This window comes from Leopardus geoffroyi, chromosome X (genome assembly GCF_018350155.1).
Source record: "Leopardus geoffroyi isolate Oge1 chromosome X, O.geoffroyi_Oge1_pat1.0, whole genome shotgun sequence".
Taxonomy (NCBI): domain Eukaryota; kingdom Metazoa; phylum Chordata; class Mammalia; order Carnivora; family Felidae; genus Leopardus; species Leopardus geoffroyi.
In genome coordinates this window covers 4414158-4434940 of record NC_059343.1, presented here as the reverse complement: position 1 = coordinate 4434940, position 20783 = coordinate 4414158, and the positions used below count along the sequence as shown (strand labels likewise).

General features: G+C 48.9%; 1 protein-coding gene across 3 annotated transcripts in view; it reads left to right on the top strand.

The window, feature by feature from the left end:
- The window catches only part of LOC123594065 (pseudouridine 5'-phosphatase), a 175787-nt gene that overhangs the window by 59206 nt on the left and 95798 nt on the right, over window positions 1–20783 (top strand). For 2 of the 3 annotated variants that reach the window (XM_045470669.1, XM_045470667.1), the window contains exon 3: window positions 5919–6148. In XM_045470669.1, the coding sequence (XP_045326625.1) occupies window positions 5919–6148 (230 nt within the window). Of the gene's footprint in view, window positions 1–5918; window positions 6149–6713; window positions 6982–20783 lie in introns of those variants that run through there. The other variant, XM_045470668.1, reaches the window with a different exon arrangement.

Here is a 20783-nt window from a genome sequence, read left to right as displayed (position 1 = left end):
CATTGATGGGCTTGTGGCTGCGTCCCTCCAGTCCCTCCCTGTGTCTACACACAGCCTTGTCCCCGTCTCTCCTCTTCTCTTACGGGGACACAGTTGCTATGATCTGAATGTTTGTGCCCCCTACAAAATTCATAGATTGCATTCCTCAGTCCCCCAGTATATAGGTATTAGGAGGTAGGGCTGTCACAAAGTGGTCAGGTCGGGAGGGTGGAGCCCTCACCAATGGGATTAGTGCCTTTATAAAAGAGACCCCATAAAGCTACCTCACTCCTTCTACCTTGTGAAAACACAGTGACAAGCTGATTGTCTGTGGACCAAGAAGGCCTCACCAGCTATGGAGTCAGTCTAGCTTCTTCCTCTGTCCTGACGCCCAGCCTCTGGAAGTCTGAGAAATAAATGTGTGTTTATAACCACCCAGTCTGGGCTCGTGTTGTTGCAGCCCGAACAGACTAAAACAGTAGCTGCTGGATGTATCCGGGATGATCTTATTCTCAACATCCTTCATCATCTCTGCGAAGATCGTTTGGTTTCAAATAAGGTCACGGGACCTGGGGTTAAGACTTGGACGTATCTTTTTGGGGACCAGCAGTCGAGCCACTATACTCAATCCCAGGCCTTTACTCTGTAACATCAAGGTGTTAGCCTGCTTGCCTTCCAGGCGATTGTGAAAGCCACCTTCTGGGAGAGCCCTTTACACGTGGGCGGGTCGGGGTGAGCAGGGGCCGTGCCCTGTCAACAGAATACATGCTTGGAAGGTCTAGGCTGGGCATAATCCTGCACCGTGTCTCTGTTCCCAGGACAGGGTTGGGGTCTGCTTTGCTTATGGGTAGCTACCTGGCGTTCATCAACAGACCATATGGCCTGGCCCCAGTGGCACATGCCATCATCTGCCTAGGTGTCCTTCTAGACAAATCTAGACTTAGTGCCCAGTCCACAGTTCCTAACGGCGTGCACATTTTTGTAGAGTCTCGTCTCCCCCACGTGCTTAACTTCTCACTGGAGGTGTTTGTGTTTAGCGTAAAGTGCTTCACGCAAGGCCAGAGCTGGTAGTAGGCTGTCTGTGAATGTATCTCAGTGAATTCCAAAGAAATTCTTTAAAGAGCTCGTGTCAGCTCTCAATCTTTTCTACATTTTTCCTTTTCCAAATCCATTTTAATGGCAGCATCTGTGTTTTCTCTCATCGATCTTGGGTCTTTAGGATGAAGTTTTAGGGAAGCGTCCTTCCGATCAAGACTGCTGATAATTCACATTTCTTACTTCTTCCTGTGTAGATTAATCCTTTGAGAGCTGATCCTTCGCAGCAATAGTTATCTGTCTTTCTGCCTTTCCCTTAAACCGACTTAAGCACACCATGGGCCAGAAGCTGTTAGCTGGATTTCATTTATATACTTAATTAACCAGCTTCTCTGCAGGACAGAACTCCGTTTACATTTTTAGTCTTTGACTTCTCGGGGGCAGTGACTGAATAAGAGAAACTTGGCATCCAGTGGTTAAAGGGTACAAAAGTTTTTTTTAAAGAGTCAGCCAATTATGTACCCAGAGAGATTTGAATTTCTTTCTTTCTTAGTGACTGTGTCCCAGACTTTAGGTGATGGTGATGATGATGACGGTAGCCAGCATTTATTTGCGGACTTCCTCTCAGGCTTGTCAAGTTGTCACCCCACTGATTTTACGTGCGTGACTCCCCGTGTGCACGCCTGTACAGCAGTTGCACAGGGAGAGCACGTCATTGCTGTTTGAGAGGTGACAACATTGAACAGGAGGAGGACACATGTTTGTGTGATGTCCCACCCGGAGGGCTGTGGTCTCTTCCCTTCGCCCTCTTCTCAGCTACTTTCAAGGAGCTCAGTGTGCTGTGGCTCATTAAAAAAAAATTTTTTTTAATGTTTATTTATTTTTGAGAGAGAGACAGAGTTCGAGCAGGGGAGGGGCAGAGAGAGAGGGAGACGCAGAATCTGGGGCAGGCTCCAGGCTCCGAGCTGTCAGCACAGAGCCCGACGTGGGGCTTGAACTCAAGCACGGCAAGATCATGACTGAGCCACCCAGGCGCCCCTGGCAGTTTTATTTTTAAGATTAACAATACTCACCTTCAATTACTATATCCAAAGTTTTGTAATTGGCCATGTTTTCATCATGAGCATTCTTTTGTGCCATCCATCAGTTAAGTAAAGGTTTTTAATTGGAATTTAGCTAATAGATTTAATCCATGATATTAATCAGTAGTTGTTACAAACTGGGTGAGCATCTTTATACTTTCAACTAATGTATTCTAACTGCGTAGACACTGACTATAAAAAAGACTTGAACACTGGTTGAAACCGTTTTTAAGTGTGAAGGTGTTATAACATGAGATGTATGGATGTGTATTTTTCTTGTCTGGCTATTGTCCGTTCTGGTATCAGAGAAGTACTTGGTCTCATGACATGAGTTGGGACCTGTTCCCTCCTATTTTCTGAAAAGTTTGTTCAGATTTGGTATTATTTCTTTCTCAAGTGTTTGGTAAGTTCACCAACGAGGCCATTCAATCCTAGATACAGGAAGGTTTTTAACTACGAATTCTCTACTACAAATTGGGCTGTTCAGGTTATTACTGGCTTCTTGAGTGACCTTTTTATCTTTCAAAGGATGTTTCTATTTCATCTAAGTTATTAAATGCATTGGCACAAAGTTGCTCATAATAGTATTTTTTAAGACTTTTAATGACTTTAAGGATCTGTGATGATGTCCTCTGATTACTGGAACTGGTAAATTTGGATCTTCCTTCTTTTTACTTAATTAGTTTGGCTAACAATTGGCCAATTACATTGAACTTTTTTAAGATGCAGCTTTTGGTTTAAGGGATTATCTATCTATATTCTCTTTTATGCTCTTTCATTGATTGCCTCTCTCTCTCTCTCTTTTTTTTTTTTTTTTTTTGTTTTGTTTTGTTTTGTTTTGTTTGCTTTAACTTGACTTTGCCCTTTCCTTCACTTTCTTGGGGTAAAAGCTTTAATCATTGGTCTTCATTCTTCCAGTTTTTTAGAGGACTGATTTGAGACCATCTTCTTCTGTAATACAAACATTTAGTGCCATAAGTTTTTTTCTAAACACTGTTTTAGCCACATCCGCAGAATTTTAACATGCTATCTTTTTGTTCTCTACAAAATATTGTCTAATTTCCCTTTTTGACTTCATCTTTGACTCATGTCTTACATAGAAATGTGTTATTTAATATCCATTTTTTTAATTTTCCATATACCTTTCAGTTATGCCTATTTTAATTCTTTTATGGTCAGAGAACATATTTTGTTTGATTTCAATCATTTTAAAATGTTTTAGAATTTTTTATAGCTCATGGATTCATGTTCTATCTTGTTGAGTGTTCCACATGTCCTTGAAAATAATTTGTATTCTGCTGTCTTGGGTGATGCCTTATGTAAATGTCAATTCAGTTAAGTTTGCTTGATAATGTTTTTGAAGTCTGCTGTATCCTTACTTTCTATTTGTTCCATCAGTTGCTGACAGGAATTTGAAACTTGAGTTTGTTTCTCCATTCAGTTCTATTAGTTTTTGCCTTATGTGTTTTGAAGCCCTGTTATTTGATGCATATACATTTGGAATTATGTCTTGTTGATGAATTGACCTACTTGTCATTATGACATATCCCTAGTTATCTCTGAGAACCGTCATTCACTGTTCTAAAGTGCACCTGTTTGCTATTAATGTAGCTACCCAATCTTTTGAGTAGTAGTTACATAATACGTGGTTTTTAATCCATTTATTTTTAACCTGTCTGAATGGAATTAAGTAAGTTTTCTGCAGATGGTATGTAACTGCATATTACTTTACTTTTTTGTTATTTTTTTCCGTTCTAACTTGGGCATATGTATAATGTGTATACAACTTCTATAAGGTCATGATCTGCTAATTCCTTCATCTCAGCCATTTCTCTGTCCATTTCTATTCATTGCTTTTTTCTCCTGGCCATACACTGTGTTTGTGTGCTTTTGTATAGGCATGGTAACCTTTTTTTTTTGGGGGGGGGGGGGAGAACACAAGCAGGGGAGGGGCAGAGAGAGGGGGACATAGGATCTGAAGTGGGCTCTGCACTGACAGGCTGATAGTAGCCAGCCTGATGTGGGTCTCGAACTCATGAACCACAAGATCATGACCTGAGCTGCAGTCTGACGCTCAACTGACTGAGCCACCCAGGCGTTCCAAGGCATGGTACCATCTCGATTGGATGTCAGACATTATGAATGTCACATCCAGTGGAGTGCTGGATTTTGCTTTCTTTTTCAAAAAGTTTTAACATTGTCCTCGCACAGAGTTAAGACCCACACCTTCCTTTAAACATCTCAGAACTGTTTCTCTTAAGGGTCAGGCACTTGACATTATGTGTTGCTTTTGTGAACAGTTTTAGGTGTTTGAACAAAATAACCGTGTCTATCTTTTCTGTTGCGACTAAGAAAGTAGGAACATGGCCTCATGCAGTTACCGAAATAGTAATGATTACACAATTTAAAAATATTATGTTAGGGGTGCTCGGGTGGCTCCTTGGGTTAAGTGTCCGGCTCTTGATTTCGGCTCAGATCATGATCTCCTGGGTTGTGGGTTCAAGCTCCATGTCGGACTCTGCACTGACTACACGGAGCCTGCGTGGGACTCTCTCTCTCCCTGTCTCTCTGCCCCTCCCCTACTTGCGCGCTCCCTCAAAATAAACAAACATTAAGGTAAAATACAATGAAATAAAAATCATTGTGGGTGATTAGTGCTGTGTGTGGATTTAGACGTTACTGTCATAATCAAAATGGGTTTAAGGCGGAAAGGTACTGTTGTGGTTGACAGGTTTCTGATACGCGCCCTTTGTCCACTGGCTGTGTGCACGGCGATATGGCCCTACATGTTCCCTGTATGTGTGCACAGCGGCATTACCGTGCGCATTCCCTTCCCCATGTCTGTGTCCAGTGGTATCACCCTACGCGTCCCCTGTCCCGTGTCTGTGCGCAGTGGCATCTCCGTCCACGACCCCCGCCCTGTGTCTGTATGCAGCGACATCTCACTCCGCAACCCCTGCCACGTACGTGTCTGTGTGCAGCGACATGTCCCTCCGCGTCCCCTGCCCAGTGTCTGTGCGCAACGGCATCTCCCTCCGCGACCCCTGCCACGTGTCTGTGCGCTGCGGCATCATCGTATGCGTCCCCCGTGTGTGTGCAGTGGAATCTCCCTTCGCAACCCCTGCCACGTGTCTGTGCGCAGTTGCGTCTCCCTCCGCGTCCCATGCGCGGTGGCATCTCCCTCCGCGACCCCCGTACTCCTCGCAGTTAGTGTGGCGAATCGTGCTTTCACGTGCCGCGCTGCTGGTCTTGCTCAGCCGCGTTAAGCACAGTCTGGTGTCTGCGCTGCTCCTCACCGGCTGCTGCTGCAGCTTCCCACCGGCTCCCGCCTTTGCGCGGGACCTGTGCTCCAAGGCCCTGCCTGCTTTCCCCTCCCCAGCAGTGTGAGCAGAGATTGAATTGCTTTCAGTGGAATAGGGGCTTTTCGCAGAACACGCGAGCAGCGCAATCATTGCCTGTTCATCGCGAAAGGAAAGGAGAGGAAACGGAACCTGGGCCGCCAAGCAGGGACACCTCCCTGGGCTCACCCCGCCTGCTTTCCACGTTTCCACAAAAGCGGAAGCAGAGTTTGTTTCCGCTAAAATTGCCTGTGTTACTCTGGGAAATGCTGTCGGGAAGCCCTGAACTGTGCTTGAGTTTTGTTTTGAGTAGGTGTGCTCAGGGCCTCTAAGCACCCGCCTCGTCCAGTCGGTGTCACGTGAGGTCCCTCCCGAGAAGAGGCAGCGGGGACTCGAGGTCGCGGAGCTAGCCCAGGGTCCCGCAGGGCGCCTTCTGGCCCCGGTGCCCTCCACCTCTCTCACGGCTTTCCGCCCTCCTCCCCAGGGGTGGAGAGACTGATTCGCCATCTGCGCCGGCACGGCGTGCCCCTGGCCGTGGCCACCAGCTCCAGCCGCGCATCGTTTGACATGAAGACCGGCAGACACCAGGCTTTCTTCGGCTTGTTTGACCACATCGTGTTGGGGGATGACCCCGAAGTGAACAACGGGAAGCCACATCCCGACATATTTCTAGTCTGTGCCAAGAGGTTTTCCCCTGCTCCGCCCACCCACCAGGTAAGCCCCGCAGAGGGGAGAAACGGGGGTCGCCCGGGCGGGCTCTGGCCGCTACTCTGGCGCCTTGTGGTCACTGTCGGGCGGCCACGCGGGACGCCCTTGTGCTCACAGACAAGGGCGGGGGAGGGGCCGGGGCAGAGGGGCGCGGGAAGAGCACGGCAGGTTGTGGGGGAGCGTCTGCCCCCCGCGTCACTAGGCCAGGGGTCTGGGACTCGCGCACGCTGTCTTTGAGCGCTTACGTTCGCCGTAACGCTGCAAGTCGGGCACGGTGCAGCCAAGGGGCCCTGTGACGATGTGGCCCGACGAGGTCCGTATTTGCAGCGAGCGGACTTCAAGGCACATGCTGATTGCAAGGCAAATGTGAATCCTCAAAACTCACCGTTCTCCCCACATGCTTCTCAAGGGATGTTTTGTTACTGCAGAGTTTGTGCTCATAGTGACCTTTGGTTTTATCACAGAGTTTCCAGGCTTCTCTTTCTCTTCGGGAAGGGGGCACTGGTGGAGTGTGAGCTCCAGTGCCCTGTCTCCACTCTATGTGGACCGCTTTGGTACGCGGGGTCCACAGTGCAGACGGAGCAAAATGTTTGAAGATCAGAACCGACTTCAGAACCAGTGGGTCGTGTTTGTTCAGCTTTGCTTCACTTCTCTCTGCACTGTTACTGTTAGGATGGACAGCTTAGCCCCCATGGGGGCTTACGCGGATTCCAGAGGAAGAGGGAGATGCTCTTGAGAGGGGGCGGCCTCAGAGCTGACTGTGCACCTTTGCAGATTCCAGAACCACAGGGAGAGGGTCTGAGAGGAGGAGGGCTCAGGGCTGACTGTGCACCCTCTCCAGTGGCACCTGTCTCAGCACCTCGGACTGGTCCTCAACTCAGAAGCTCTAAGAACCCCATGTTTTAGGGGACTTGCTATGGGTTTCATGCCTTAGGTATCATTGGTTAAATCATTGGCCATTGGTGATTAAATCCTTGCCCCTGGCGGTTGGGGCCAGGTCTAAAAGCTCTTCTTCCTCCAACTGCACCTTGGTCTTTCTGGAAGCCTGCCCTCATCCCAGGCACATCTAAGGACCCAGGTAGTCACTTGATCAGCAGAAACCCCAGTGTGGTTGAAACGGGCTTATTACGAAAACAAAAGATGCTGCAGATGCTCAAGAAATTCCAAATGTTTGGGGAGCTCTGTGCCAGGAGCCAGGGAACGAGACCAAACATAGGTTTTTTTGTAACATCACAGACATAAAGGATCACTGAGCGATTTGGGTACCGTATTCGCAAGGATCCACGGATCTGGGCTGATTTCAGTCTCATCCATGAAGCTAACTCAACAGCAGTTGTATGACAAGGGACGAACCCACGAGCACCCCGCCCCTGAGCCGCATTCCAGGGCCGCGGGACAGGTCCGGGGTGGACCTTTTGCATGTGCTTCTTGTATCCGGGCGTCCAGGTACCTGAATGCGTGGCATTCTCCTACAACAAGATTGCACGGAAATGCAATCTTCCTGAGAACCTTCCCTCGCTCCCTCAAGGTTTCTCTGCCTTCACATTGTGAAGCCGTCCTCCTCGAAAAGCTGTTTGCAGTAGATCATAGGAGCCGAGACAGTCGGCACAGGCCGTGTGCCCTCATGGGAGCTGCCCGTGTGGCCGAGGCAGCTGCAGGAAGAAGATACTACCTTTCTTCCCAGGAGAGCTGTCCTTTATCCACCAGGCATGGTGTCAGTTGAAACACGGTATCTGTGTGTTTTCACGTGTGTGCAGACCCAGTTTATAAGAAGACACTCGCTGCCCCTCACGTACCCCTTTGCATGAGGCCACTTGCGGAGGGAACACCCAGTTGCGACTGAACACTCAGCCCCACAGCTCCCGTGTTGTCCATGCCTCCCCGTGTCCTTCCCGTCGACAATATTGATTTTAAAGTTGTCAAAGGAAAATGAGCACTTGCCTGTCTTTACAGTAATTTATTTCATAAAGTGTTCTAGGCATCACCCTGGTTACTAATCCACACTTGTTTACGCACGGCTCTGTCTTGCGGAAACGAAACCTTTCTGGTCCTGTTTCTTAGGCAAATATATATACTCAAGGCTTTCCGGGTTTTTCATCAGGTGTTGTGCCTATGGAAATCTAAAGCAAGATTTGATCCGTCTCCTGGTTGAGGAGACGATGTACTTGGCTTTTTCTTCTCGTGCAGGAAGCACTTGCAAAGAGGGTTATTGAATATGAGAAGGTTCTTAGAACGCGTCCGGCTCCTTTCTCTTTGATGCAGTGTGGGTGCAGAAGTCTAGTGAGCCTGCCAAGTTCAGGGGCATTTCATATGACTGTTAAGTCCCCAGAGAGATTCACGGTTGCAGTCGGGAACGTTTTATACTGTGGGTGTCATCAAATTAATTAGCTACAGTGGTAGGAATAGAAAGAAGTGAAAAACAAGCAGCGGAAAAGGAGGAAATTAGGTTAAAGCGTTAGTTACCGTTTTACCAGGAGAATATGCCTAGCAGAGCTGACGTTACACAAGTTCTCAAACGATTATTTCTGAGTTATGTATGAGTTATTCGTTTGTGCTAAAAATTAGCCAAGGTGGTGCCTTCCCCAAAAAGCCCCTGCGTCCCATCCTCAACACTCTAATCAGTACTCATCGGGTGCGTGCTGGGTACTCTCAGACACCCTGTGCGGTGAGGTCATCTGCCCCGGCGTCCACAGCGGTCGACCATCTGCAGGCTCCACACCACCAGGCAGGTTGAGGGACAAGCTGGGAGTCGCCCCCAGGCCCTCTGCGTGTGTGAGCTCTCCATTCGACTTTCTAGCCCTAGCCGCTAAGATGCACGTCTGCGGGGCAAAATAAAAACAATGGCATCATTTACACGTCACTTCTGGGCTTGACATTCATTTCACATGAATCCTAAGATCTATTCCAAGAAGCAGACCAGTCAGTACTTTGCACATTTTAGTTGTCTTGTTTATGTTAAAAGCTGAATTTCAGGGTTTTTTTTGGTAATTCTTGTTAAAAATTTTTTAAAAAGTTTTATTTTATTTTGGAGAGAGAGAGAGCATGAGCAGTGCAAGGGCAGGGAGAGAGAGGGAGACACAGAATCTGATGCACACTGCAGGCTGCAGGCTCTGAGCTGTCAGCACAGAGCCTGACACGGGGCCCGAACCCACAGACCGCAGGATCATGACCTGAGCCGGAGTTGGGTGCTTAACCAACTGAGCCAGCCAGGTGCCCCTTTTTTTATTCCTTTTTAATTTTGTTTTGTTTTCGAGAAGGTTCTGCACATTAAGCGTTCATACACCTAAACGGTAAGAATCTCTCTCTCTCTCCCCCCCTCTCTCTCTCTCTCTCTCTCTCTCTCATTTTACTGTATGTGGTCTTCATCCCCAAAGTCTTCAGAAAGGCGTGGGCTGTCAGGATGTTGCTGCGTGAAAAACTTACTTGCCTCCCAAAACGATGGGAAGCAAGCGTATGCTTTTGGCATCAAATTTAAAATTGATTTGGTGGCCAGTTGAGCTCTGCCACGCACTCTGTCTTTTGGGTGATAGGATGTTCCTTAGTCGGTCTCCACTCCCGGCCCCTCTGGGAGAGGCATAGCCGTGCTGGAGCCCCTTCTGGGGGTGAGAACAGTCTCTGTGCCATCATCGGCCACCTCCAGGGGCCTTCGGGACCTGCCCGCCTCCAACATCCCTGGCCCGGCCTCAAGACCACTGCCTCCTCCTGTCACCCACAACCACTCAGCACACATACAATGGTGTCAGTATCATTTAATGCCTCCTGCAACATGGTTTACCAGGCCCTCCCTTATTTCATTCAAAACAAAATAATCTCAACCATCTCGAATATATTACCTTCACAGCTACTATCCTTTTATTTCTTCTGTTGCACTGAACCTATGTGTGCTTGGTGCCCCTACTGAGTTTCCACGGAGGAGCTTGCTTGCTTTTCCTAATTCCACTGTCGGGGAGGAAACACATTTCCTATACTCCCTTAGGTTCCGTGCAGGGTGCCTGTAAATTAAACTGACAAGAGACATTAGTAAGAGACAAGACACATTTTTATTCACATATGGAGGCAGCAGTTCAGAGAAAAATGTGATTCAAGGAGGCAGCTAAAATCTAGGGCTTATATACCATCTTAATAGGGGTTCGAGGGAGACAGAGGGACACTTTCAGGAGAAGAAATGAGTCTCGGGAAAAATAAATGGGCCCTTGGAACAGGGAGAAGATGTGATAGCTTTGTGGCAATGTCATAATGTTTAGGCGATTTCTTATCCAGGTGCTGACCTGTGCTCACTTGTCTTCAGCAGCAAGAGTCAACTTTCCCTGGTTGTAAAACTCCCAGGGGGGCCATGGATGAGGGTCGAATTCTTTAGGGAGCCTGTGCTTTTAGAAAGATAAGGAGAATTCAGAAGAAGCATCTTCCTGCTGCCGTTGACACTCACTTGTCCTCAGTTCCATGTAACTGTAGTCACCGCACCATGTTTTGCACTTTCCTGACCCTCACAGGGTCCCTGTTTTCCTTTTCCAGCCGCCTCGTTGTCATTCACTTCCTTCCTCCCTCCGCTGAATGCTCAGCATCTCGCTGGCCGCACTCCCTGCCCTCTGCTTGCTGAGCTCCTGTGGTCTGCTCACTTGGGAATAGTCCTGTGTCTGGTTATCACGTCCCTCCTTCATCCCGAACCTCATCCTGTCTTCATCCCGGGCCACCACCCCATGGCCTTCTGACACCACCACATCAGGCACTGTGATCCCACATAGCCACATTTTCGCCTTCTCTGTCTCACCTTCAGGTCTGCCTACCCTCCAGCCCACCAGCACGTCTCCTTATGGGACCTACTGTTTCCCTCCCACGTCTTTCCAGCCCCTTTCCATCCACGTGGCCCCACTGTCCTGCAGATAGAGTCCAGACATCCCATCCGTGACGTCCTCAATGCTAAGGACCTCACACATGCCCCGCTCCTCTTTCCAGACCTTCTGCGGCATCGCCCCCAGTGGGAGCGCCTCTCAATAAAAACAGGAGTGTGTTTCTGTCTTCACTTTAGACTGACTGAGGCAGCCATTCGTAGATTTTTGCAGTTGTCATTACCAAACGGGTGTAGAATACTTCTCTCACAGCACCACGCAGGATTCACAACCCTAATTACCTGGTATTCAGTGTGGTTAATGGGACAACAGAGAGATGTAATCTCCCTGGACGGCGAATACCACGTTACATCCCATGCACATGTCTACCGCGATCGAGTACTGGGTGTTCGTCTCCGTTTCAGAGTCAACTATAGTTAGTAATTGCTCTTGGTGTTGGCCCGGCACCGTCCGATCAGCTGAACTGAATAAACAAAAGTCGTGGCAGCACCATTGTCCCTCGCAATTACAGAGACCGTGCACGCAGGAGGAGCTCCGCGCTCCGTGTACGTGTGATGTTTCTGTGCAGTGTTGTTGCAGCTCACTCCCGGGAAACACATCGCCAAGCAGCTGATTTTTTTCTCGGCGTTTAGATTCACGCACACAGACGCATATGTCAAACCCAGCGTAAACCGCAAAGTAGTATGCCCGGAGCGACTTTTGTTCCCGTGATTTGCGACATTACCGGAGGGGCTCCTTCCCAATTGAGACCTATCACGTGGTTGTGCCACCACAGCTGCCTAGCGGGTCCCTCCGTTCTGTGTGTGATTGTGCGTGAGGCTGTGGGATCTTCACGTATCAGCAATTTCCGAGAATGATAGCTCTCATTAGCCAGCCATAACACCACGTGGAGGCTAACCTGTCTGCATAAAGCCACCTCGCTCCTAGGGAAAATTGGACACGAGATCAGATGTTTGAAAGGACGGCATTGCATCTGGCATTTCTGAAAAACGAACTAAGCAGTTGTGCAGAAAAATAATTCTTACCAGACATCAGCAGCAGTGTGGACGGGGAGGGCAGTAGTCACTTCCAGCCGTGAGCAGCAGTGTGGACGGGGAGGGCAGTAGTCACTTCCAGCCGTGAGCAGCAGTGTGGACGGGGAGGGCAGTAGTCACTTCCAGCCGTGAGCAGCAGTGTGGACGGGGAGGGCAGTAGTCACTTCCAGCCGTGAGCAGCAGTGTGGACGGGGAGGGCAGTAGTCACTTCCAGCCGTGAGCAGCAGTGTGGACGGGGAGGACGGTAGTCACTTCCAGCCGTGAGCAGCAGTGTGGACGGGGAGGGCGGTAGTCACTTCCAGCCGTGAGCAGCAGTGTGGACGGGGAGGGCGGTAGTCACTTCCAGCCGTGAGCAGCAGTGTGGACGGGGAGGGCGGTAGTCACTTCCAGCCGTGAGCAGCAGTGTGGACGGGGAGGGCGGTAGTCACTTCCAGCCGTGAGCAGCAGTGTGGACGGGGAGGGCGGTAGTCACTTCCAGCCGTGAGCAGCAGTGTGGACGGGGAGGGCGGTAGTCACTTCCAGACAGAGCAGCAGTGTGGACGGGGAGGGCAGTAGTCACTTCCAGCCGTGAGCAGCAGTGTGGACGGGGAGGGCAGTAGTCACTTCCAGCCGTGAGCAGCAGTGTGGACGGGGAGGGCAGTAGTCACTTCCAGCCGTGAGCAGCAGTGTGGACGGGGAGGGCAGTAGTCACTTCCAGACGTGAGCAGCAGTGTGGACGGGGAGGGCAGTAGTCACTTCCAGCCATGAGCAGCAGTGTGGACGGGGAGGGCAGTAGTCACTTCCAGCCGTGAGCAGCAGTGTGGACGGGGAGGGCGGTAGTCACTTCCAGCCGTCAGAAGCAGTACTGGAACAATGACAGCCATCGTGGTCCTGCAGATTCCTCCCTAAACGCCTGCTTCCGCCTTTCCAGTGTTTCTCACGACTGTGATAGTGCTCTGACTCCCTGTCCTGTCCCACACGCCTCCCCCACTGCGGCATGAAGGGGAAACCGGTCAGCCTGGCCACTCTGTCCCTCCCTGGTCCCTGCTGGATTCCATGTTCTCCTTCTCTGCGTCAGCACGTCATGGAGGGAGAAATATCTGCGAGGCTCCTTAGGGAGCGATAATAAACGACATGGTTGAGAAACACTGGATTCGTTACAATCTGGGTTAAATAGTTTCCAAGGATGGCCTTTAACAAATTCAACGGTGATTTTTTGTTTTTTTTTTTAATGTTTATTTTTGAGACATAGACAGAGACAGAGTGCGAGCAGGGGACAGACAGTGAGAGTAAGACACAGAATCCGAAGCAGGCTGCAGGCTCTGAGCTGTCAGCACAGAGCCCGACGTGAGGCTCGAACTCACAGACTGTGAGATCATGACCTGAGCTAAAGTCAGACACTTAACTGACTGAGCCCCCCAGGCACCCCTGTTTTTTTTTTCTTTTAAGGCTGTGCAAACTAGGATGTGTCCCCATCACTTTGTGTGTTTAAACCTAGGGCAGTAGGTCATCTTGAGTGGCTGAGGGCTGTGGCATTTTTACCTCTGAATCCCTGTGCCCTGGGAACCCCATCCCAGGCCAACAAGGACAACTGTCCACCCACTTAACTCCAGACGTGGCAACAGCTTTGTGCAAACTATCCATGAGAGGATCCCAGTGCTGGGGGGTGCAGGGGGCCTTGGACGAGTTATTCTGGAACACTCTCCTGCTTCTGGACATCTGCAGGCCCATCACGTATCTTGTCCATCAGTGGGTTGAATGTGCAATCCCTCCTTGTTTTCGACAGCAGAGCATCGTCCCCCAGGTGAGGGCCCAAGGAAGCTGGGGGTGAATGTTGCCCAAATAAACCAGATTGCCCATTGGGACGGGAATTTCTCGCCAGGTTCCTTTGTGTAAGCTGTCACCTAATTAGCACATGGTGTTCCTTGATACTTGGGGGAGGAATATGTGATTTATCTGATTAGGTGAACACGTCTTCGCGTAGCTAAGTATACTTGCAAACCCTTCCCTGTGACTTGTGAGGCTTGACCTAGGACTAGTCGCCTGTAGTCTTTGGGGTCATTGCTCACAACTCTGGACACGGCATAGCTCGGCGCCCCCTCCCAGGACTCAGATGTGGAGCCAGGAAGGATGTGGCCCCACGCTCATCAGGGAGCACACACAATCCTTTTCCCCTCAGGGCACGACCATGGTCTCCTTTCCCCTGCTGCCTGTCCAGGGGCTCTGCCCTCACCTCCTGCCTTATCTGGTCCTTGCAGGTGGCTCCCACATGTCAGAGCCTACAAGGACGCTGCATCAAACCCTCTGACACTTGAAATCTCTGCGTCCGCAGCATCTCTGTGACTCCAGCCAGAGAAAGTGTCCTGCTTTTTAGGGAACACCTGGTTAGATCAGACCCACCCATTCCACCCAGGACACCCGCCCTATCTTTAGGTCCAGAACCTGAATCCTGTCTGCAGATCCCCTTTGCCATTTGAGGGACCACAGTCCCAGGTTCCCGTCAGTGAGGCATGGACACCTTTGGGGGCCATCCTGCCCTCTGCCGTGTTTATGCTTCATTTCAGTTTTCCCACTTATACAATGCAGATGGGACTATGCGGGTGTGTTAGGGGTCGCCTGGGTGGCTCAGTCGATTAAGCGTCTGACTTCAGCTCAGGTCGTGATTTCACGGTCTGTGAGTTCGAGCCCCGCGTCGGGCTCTGTGCTGACAGCTCGGAGCCTGGAGCCTGCTTCGGATTCTGTGTCTCCGTCTCTCTCTGCCCCTCCCTGCTTGTGCTCTGTCTCTCCGTCTCTTTTTCTCTTTCTCTCTCAAAAATAAATAAACGTTAAAAAAAAAATTTGAAAAGGATGTGTCGAAATCACATTGGCATCAGGAATACAGCAACTCCGAGCCCCTTGGTCTTGGGCTTTCTCCCACGGCTCCTTCTCTGCTGGTTCTCGATGGTTGTCTAGGGGTTCAGATACCTCATTCCTCCAGGGTCCTGTTGCTGACCCACTAGTGCTCGCCCCCAGGTCCTGAGGTGCTGCTGGTCAGGAGAAGGCTGGTGTCGCACTCACAGGACTGGTTCTAGCGCACTCGACTGCTAATTCAGTCTGGGCGACGCGTGGCTGAGCGAGAGTCTGAGCTCCTAACTGCCACCTGTTACTACAGGGGAGAGGCTGCTTCAGAAGCTGAAAAGGTCAAAACCTGCAAGGTAAACCCGTGGAAGGTCCAGGGGTTCTCCTACAAATGCCTCGGGCAGAGGTGGGAGGCCTGTGTCAGGTGCAGAGTGTCCTCTGCCCGGTCTTAGAGAAGCAGAGCACCCAAGTGTGTTTCTGTGATTATGCCTACAGCTGTCAACAGGATTTGGGTCCCCTCGGAATCTTAGCAAGAAATACTCCCCCACATGCCATTTGCAGACCCTAGGAAGAGCCTTGGAGAGGTGGGGCTTGCCTTTTATACTCCGGAGAGTTTCTCCTGACCCGTATGGAGCCAGAACCCCTCTGTTCCCCACCCGACTTCGGGGCTGGGACGCCTTCTCCACGGCATCCTCTGGGCTGTGCCCAGCACTGCCTACTCTGTATGCCAGCTTTGAGACGATGTTTGCATTCTCTTCTCTAAAGAACAGGGAAGGACGGGACAGGTCACCTCTCTGGTGACCTAACCGTGTGGCCCTGTGGCTCCTTTTGTGCTGGACGCTCGGCGGAGCCCATGCCTGAGCTGGCAGGGGAGGGAGGGTGGGCGTCCCAGGGCTCCTTACCTTTTCACTCACTCTCCTTTCTAATGAAACACAACGTACTTCCTCCGTGTTGTGACAGCCGGCTTGGGCTGCCCGAGCAAACCCCACACCCTGGGTGGCTTGAGCAACGGCATTTGTGGTCTCTTCCAGTTCTGGCGGCTGGGAGTTCAAGATCAGGGAGCTAACGGGGTCGACAGTTGTAGGCGTAATCACAGAACCACACTTGGTTTCCTGCTTCTCTAAGAAGCTTCTCCAGGATTCTTCGTCCTCACGTGCCTTTTCCTCTGAGCGTGGGAGTGGGGAGCAGAGCAATGTCTCTTCCTCTTCTTATGAGCACACCAATCCTGTCTGATTAGGGCCCCCACGGCCCATTTAACCTTAAAACCTCCCTAAGCCCCCTGTCTCCAAACACAGTCATGAACTGGGAATTAGTGTTCACCGTGAATTTGGTGGAGGTCAGCTAAGCCCACGTACAACATGTTAAGGCATACTCGTTATGTCGATGCATCGTCTTCAGGAGGCTGATGTCCAAAGAGGTTAGCTTTTAACGTGTGAAACCAACAATGGCCCAGATGACCCCTGTGTATCCTGAGTATCGTGCAAAGGGGCTAGTAATACCGGAGCGATTTTGCACATTTATTTGTATGCATAAAGTAGGAAAAGGAAAAAGACGATTCTGTTGACTGTCTAGAAACTACTAAGACTTCTTTTATCAACCTTAAAACTCCCTTTGAGAGCTTTGCTGGACTTTTCAGTGGTCCCTGACAAATTTGGTGGACACAGAATCTGTGTTATTAAAAGAACATCACACAAAGGTTTCTGAGCTATTTCGGAATCCTTTGCTCAACAGTTAATTTGCATGCGTACGCTCTAAAACGGATCCTGAGTGCCTTACAATGTACTTTTCCTGAATAAGAGGAGAGAGAATTTCTCAGAAAGCCTCCCACACGTACCTGTGACCACCACGTTATTACAGCCTACATTTCTTTAAAGGTTTCTCAAAAGGTGAAGGAGTCCATGTAGTGGTGGTATCCATTCATGTACGTACCTTACGACTCTAGAGGATTTGGCTACGGATGTGTTTATGCGAGTACTGGTTTTGTTCTTTGATTTCCAGACCAAAATTAATCGAAGAAGATAGTAGCTCTGCAGTATGCAAGGTATTTGTCAAAGTACTTGTGAGATGTATCTGAGTCAGACACTGTTTCCTAGGGACCACACCAGAGCTAGGATCTGCTTCACCTACAGGGAGGGGTATGGCTGTTCAGGTAGGTAGGTAGATAGGTAGAGAGAGAGAGAGAGAGAGAGAGAGAGAGAGAGAGAGTCAGGGAGAGAGGGAGAGAGGGATGGATGATTGATAGACATGATAGGTAGTTAAGTAGATACATGGATGATGGATAGATGATGGATAGACAGCTGATGGATGATGGATGGTTGATAGATATAGGGATGGATGGATGGATAGATGATAGATAGATAGACAGACAGACAAGATAGATGGGTAGGTGCATGGGTGGACAGATGGATAGATGATAGATAGATAGATAGATAGATAGATAGATAGATAGATAGGATAGGTAGTTAAGTAGATAGATGGATGATGGATAGATGATGGATAGACAGCTGATGGATGATGGATGGTTGATAGATATAGGGATGGATGGATGGATGGATAAGATGATAGGTAGATAGACAGATAGACAAGATAGATGGGTAGGTGCATGGGTGGACAGATGGATAGATGATAGATAGATAGATAGATAGATAGATAGATAGATAGATAGGATAGGTAGTTAAGTAGATAGATGGATGATGGATAGATGATGGATAGACAGCTGATGGATGATGGATGGTTGATAGATACAGGGATGGATGGATGGATAGATGATAGACAGACAGACAGACAGACAAGATAGATGAGTAGGTGCATGGGTGGACAGATGGATAGATGATAGATAGATAGATAGATAGATAGATAGATAGATAGATAGATAGGATAGGTAGTTAAGTAGATAGATGGATGATGGTTAGATGATGGATAGACAGCTGATGGATGATGGATGGTTGATAGATACAGGGATGGATGGATAGATGATAGACAGACAGACAAGATAGATGAGTAGGTGCATGGGTGGACAGATGGATAGATGATAGATAGATAGATAGATAGATAGGTAGTTAAGTAGATAGATGGATGATGGATAGACAGCTGATGGATGATGGATGGTTGATAGATATAGGGATGGATGGATGGATAAGATGATAGGTAGATAGACAGATAGACAGACAAGATAGACGGGTAGGTGCATGGGTGGACAGATGGATAGATGATAGATAGATAGATAGATAGATAGATAGATAGATAGATAGATAGGATAGGTAGTTAAGTAGATAGATGGATGATGGATAGATAGTCGATAGACAGCTGATGGATGGAAGGATGGATACAATAAGCTAGTAATGAATGCATGGTTGGATGAAAGATAGGCAGATGGATGGACAGACAAATAATGTAAACAAAAGTACTAATTAATAACAAAATACATGCGAACTTCCATCATTTTAATATTATGTAGAAGTTTATTATTTAAGTAAACATCTAACAAAGTGTATACATATCCATCATCACAATACTGTGGTACTTATTTATACTAATTCACTGTCTGACAAAGAACATGGAGATAAATAAAGCAAACCTTAGCTGGGAGCCCCGCTGACTGAGAACACGTCACAAATAAAGTTTAAGGCCTTCTTCAAGTTTTAGTGTCTCACGATGTAACAACTGAGCTTAATGTTACAAAATTAACGTATAGAATAAAATCTACAAAAAGTCATACAGTGGAAGTTTCAACATAAAAATAGTGGTTTAGTGGAACATTGCCTTTAGGGATTAGATTCAGATCGTGCCTGGCTTTTAAATGGTGAATGACCATGGACGCGCCCATGGGAGTACTTAAAATGTGCACACAGATGATCCCGGATTGTCTCTGAGAGTCTTAGAAGTGAACCTGAAGTGACTTGGTATCAGATTTTGGTTCACCAACAAAGGGAGACACTCTGTTCCCCAGAGACAATGTAGTCACATGTGGGAAGTTCGCTAGCTGCAGAGCAGTGTGCAGCCTCAAAGGGACACTGGTAATTGCCGAACAGACAGCTTTAGTCACCAAACGACATCTCCAGCTGGTCTGGACACTTGTGTCCTGAGGGAGCACAGGTGCAGGGTTGAAGACTGACCCCGCCCACCAAGTGAGGAGGTCCCGTCCCTCTGGGGCCATTGCCACCCTTTCCCTGGCTCTGCTGACCTGAGCTGGTGAGGAGACGTCAGACACACAGAGTCTGTTCCGCCCAACTCGTTCTTTACAAAACGGCCAGTCTTGGTTATATGATGCTTCTCTTTGAAAGAATAAAGGGCAAGGGCCTTGTGACGCCCCCGCTGGTTCCGGTGACCAGGCTGGGTGAAGACACACACAGATGTCCCCCGACAGGGTGCTGCTCAGCTTACACATCTTCCCCTCTGGGCGGTCAGCCCCCAAAATGCCTCACCTCCCAGATAGTTGGAAATGTCATTCTTTCTAAATTAAACCCTTCAGGCTATAGTTTAATTAAGCTCGTCTCCTCTTCCGCAGATGGAATTCAGATACATTTTAGGCTTCAGCTTGTAAAGTGGAAAGAACGTTGGATTATGGAACCTGGGACTCTTCCTAAATTCTGTCACGTGCGTGCCCGTTTGACCTTCAGCTTACATGTGAACTTCCCGTGGCTCTGATCCCTTCCCGGTGACAAGGACCAGGCTGGGTCACCCGCTGTCGTCCAGCTTGGACACTCTTTGGTCCCTTTGTTCATTTACGTCCTGGGCAGGGACACGTCCACATCTCCCCTAATTTAGCAGGTTGTTCATCAGATAGATGCTCCCTGTTTGCCACGGCACCCCGAGCAGGTGCCTGTCCTCCAACCCCACCCCGTCACGGCCAGGTGCAGTCCTGGTCCTGTCCCCACAGGTGAGAGAAGGATATTACTGCTGCCCGGAAGCTTCCTTGAAGTCATGGGAGCATGTTCTGGAGATCCCACCTTTTGTGCTGTGCTACAAAAAATCGCTACGTGAATTCACATGCACTAAAACACACATACCCACACACATGTCCGTGTGAATTTCGTGGGAGAGAAAGACAACACAGTAGAACAGGTTCAAAGGTCTCTGGTGCCCCAGCCCTCCTTCCCGCACGCAGCTAAGTGCAAGTAACACGATTCACGTCTTACAGGTGGGTGTGAGTGAGTTTACGGCGCAGTGTAATGAGTCAGCGCAGGGTGGGAAGGGGTAGGTCGGGGCTCAAGGATCCCAGAAGGACTTAAAAGAAAGAAAGAGGTAAAGGTCGGTGGAGTGAAACTTTCAGTGAGCTGGGTGGGACAGGTAGAAACCACACAGAGGCGTTTGTGTATTTGAATAAAAAGCATTCTTCCTGCTTTTATTTGAGCAGGATCTGAGCTTTGCGTTTCTGGTTTTGTTTAGTTTCAGCATACATCTTTCGATGCTTTTACGTTCTTCGAGTTAGGATTAATAGAGTCACTTCAGGCAAATTTCAGAGATTTATTTCTGGGTTTCAATAGGTAGATAAGCTATAGTATGAGTATTCATAAAATGCCTAGGTGTTTCCACGCTGGGCTCTTTCCTCCCACGCGTCCATGGAAATACATGAGATCTTAGGAGTCAAGACACAGACCGTACAAGGGACACAAAAAGCTTTTGAGACGCTTTTCTAAGTGCTTCGAAATATAGTGGTGCTTGTGCTTTGCGGTTCTGCCTCTGCGAAGAAACAGGAAAACGTACAAGTCCAGGAACGATGGCATCGCAACAATCCAGGCACACACGTGGCTGGCGGTTGAAGCCGGCCATGTTAACCTGTCTGTTAACCTGTCCTGCATCTGGCCGCTCTGATTTTCTTAAAAAAAATTTTAGGTTTATTTATTTACCTTGAGAGAGACCATGAGCAGGAGTGGGGCAGAGAGAGAGAGAGAGAGAGAGAGCCCTGAGCAGGCTCCACACTGTCAGCACAAAGGCCAATGC